Raw genomic sequence first — 2,690 nt, 5'->3', positions numbered from 1 at the left:
TCATTTATAACACATCTTTTAATACCTCCTTGAATATGCATAGTGGTATTATTATTTTGTAAAGAAATAGAGAAAAGACCATCAACCATTGTACCTATTTCCAATAAGATTTGATTTATAAAACAAATTTATTGATTTATCCAAAAACTGAAATGAATAACCAATGGGTACAAGTTTTGAAACTGAAATTAAATTCCTAGAAAAACTAGGAACATAAAAGGTCTTTTCAATTTTAAAATATAACCACTATTCAACACTAGGTAGCAAGTCCCAATAGCCTCCACATGCGAAGACATCTTGTTTCCTGAATAGATGCTTCGCTCATTTTCTATTGGCTTTCTTAGGTTTTGCATACCCTGCAAGGTATTTGTAACATGGATTGTAGAACCATAATCAATCCACCATGTGTTATAAATCATATTAACCATTATTAGATTCATAACAGACAAATGAAGTAGGAATAGCTTTCTTTTCAAGCCAGTCCTTAAATTTATTGCAATCCTTCTTAATGTGTCCCGTCTTTTTACAGAAGAAACACTTGGATTCTTTCTTGATGTCAGGTTGGGGTGGAATTATTCCTTTCCCTTTTCCCTTGACTTTGGCTTTCTTTTTATACTTTCCTTGTGTAGTCATAAAAACATTTTCACTCGTTTCCATTAACAACCTTCCTTCCTCTTGAACACACATGGTCATTAATTCATTGATTGACCATTTATCCTTATGTGTGTTGTAAGAAATTTTGAAGGGTCCATATTGCTGTGGAAGAGTGCATAAAATGTAGTGCATAAGAAAAGTCTCAGACATTTCCACTTCAAGTGTCTTTAATCGAGCCGCTATATCCCGCATTTTTATTATGTGCTCTCGCACACCTCTCACACTGGTGAGCCTTAATGAAGAGAATTCCATAATTAGGGTGCTTGCAAGTGCCTTATCTGAAGACTGAAACTGTTCATCAATAGCCTTCAGTAACTCTCTGACATTATTATGCTGATCGACAGAACCACGCATACCAGCAGAGATTTTGGTCTTTATGAACATTACGCAGAGTCGATTAGATCGCTCCCATTTTTCATAAAGATCAACATCATCCGGAATGCTGTTTTCAGTAATAGCAGATGGTTCGTCTTTCCGTATAGCATAATCAATATCCATCCACCCTAATTGAAGAAGAATTCTTTCTTTCCAAATTTTATAATTATCGCCCTTTAGATCGGGAATGTCACATTTCATATCAGAAAAAGTCGCAGGTTGCATAACTGCACAAAATATCATATGCTTAAAATTTTGAGACAATATCATGTTTTACCAATGTAATTCATGTTTTAAAAATCTAGTGACATAAAATTTACCTGTGGGCTAAAATTTTAATTCAATAAGATTTTTCTGTAACTTTATGATAAAACTATCAAAATGTATTTTCCTTAACTCCTGTGGGTAAATCAAGAAAAATATAATTTGATATTTAAACCTAATTAGTTATATAAATATAATAAAAATCCCTGTGGGGTAAATTTTATTATGTTTATATAATTAGTTACAATTGATGTCCATTATGTGATCCAAATCCACTTAATGCATAATTTTTCATAATTAAGGATGATGTGGCTATTCCTCAATTATTTAAAATTATACAGTTCACCAGACAAAATTTTGGCTTTACTTACTGCTTTATATAATAATTATTTCGCAATCAAAATTTTCCAAGAGTGCTCCCAGGAAAGATAGGTAGTGTTAAAGCCCTTTAAATACCCAACTCCTAGTCAGAGCAACGTTCTTCAGGGAGACCAGTGGCTAGTCAAGGCAGTTTAAACCGATCTATGAAGAACTCTATCAGATCATGTTTTCTTACGTCACCTTATAATTATTATTCAACTTAATTATCCACATTTATGTGAATCTTTATAAGCCAAAATTTTTCATATTAAATAACTTTATATTCACATTTTTACTTAATATGAACAATTACATTCCCCAACAGTTTTTCTCTTCAATCAGAGTAGTGATAAAGTGAAGATCACATTTACATAAAATGTGGGCTCCTCATCAGTTTTTCTCTTTTTTCAGAGTAGTGATAAAGTGAGGATTATTTGTTCATTTGTGAATATCTGAAATATTCTAATTTAAATATTATATTCACATCTCACTTGATATGTTCATTTAAAATTATAAACAACTCAATATAATTTAATATGAACATAATGTGAATATTGATTTACCAAAATATTTTACAATACAATTTGCATTTTAAATTTCAAGAATAAATGCAAACATAATATTAAATTTGCATGTACACATCAAACACTTATCCATAATATTTGACATTATATCTGACATGCAAAAATAATTTCTAAACATGTATTAGAAATTACATCGAAATTAGAATTATATTAATGTGTAGAAATTATTTGATCAAATGCTATATGTATACCGAATTATACATATAACTTAATTACACATTAATTATTTATTTATATATTTATTATTATTAAAAAAATAATAATAATAATAAACGACACTGCAAGCAAACCAACACTTGCATAATCAAATGGTGTGGGTCACACCGACACTCATACATATAAATAATAATAATAAATGAGACACCGATACATGAGGAAAAATTGAACGTATTTAAGTGTTTTAAATTTTGTGGGTCTCATTCTTTGTGATAATTGTCTGTGGGTCTCATACTT

At 30.1% G+C, this 2,690-nt stretch overlaps 1 protein-coding gene across 1 annotated transcript; it reads right to left on the bottom strand.

Moving 5' to 3' along the window:
* Positions 1-420: 420 nt before the first annotated feature.
* On the bottom strand, positions 421-1,152 carry LOC140810387 (uncharacterized). The gene has a single exon (XM_073168253.1). It carries the CDS (start codon positions 1,150-1,152, stop codon positions 421-423), a length of 732 nt encoding a protein of 243 aa, XP_073024354.1.
* Between the last annotated feature and the right edge of the window lie 1,538 nt (positions 1,153-2,690).

Source organism: Primulina eburnea, chromosome 13, assembly GCF_022965805.1.
Source record: "Primulina eburnea isolate SZY01 chromosome 13, ASM2296580v1, whole genome shotgun sequence".
Taxonomy (NCBI): Eukaryota; Viridiplantae; Streptophyta; class Magnoliopsida; order Lamiales; family Gesneriaceae; genus Primulina; species Primulina eburnea.
Note: the sequence above shows the minus strand (reverse complement) of the source record. Positions and strands in the feature narration are given on the sequence as shown.

Excerpts from the sequence above, each read along its gene's own strand:
- LOC140810387 (XM_073168253.1), bottom strand. The coding sequence starts at position 1,152 with ATGGATATTGATTATGCTATACGGAAAGACGAACCATCTGCTATTACT.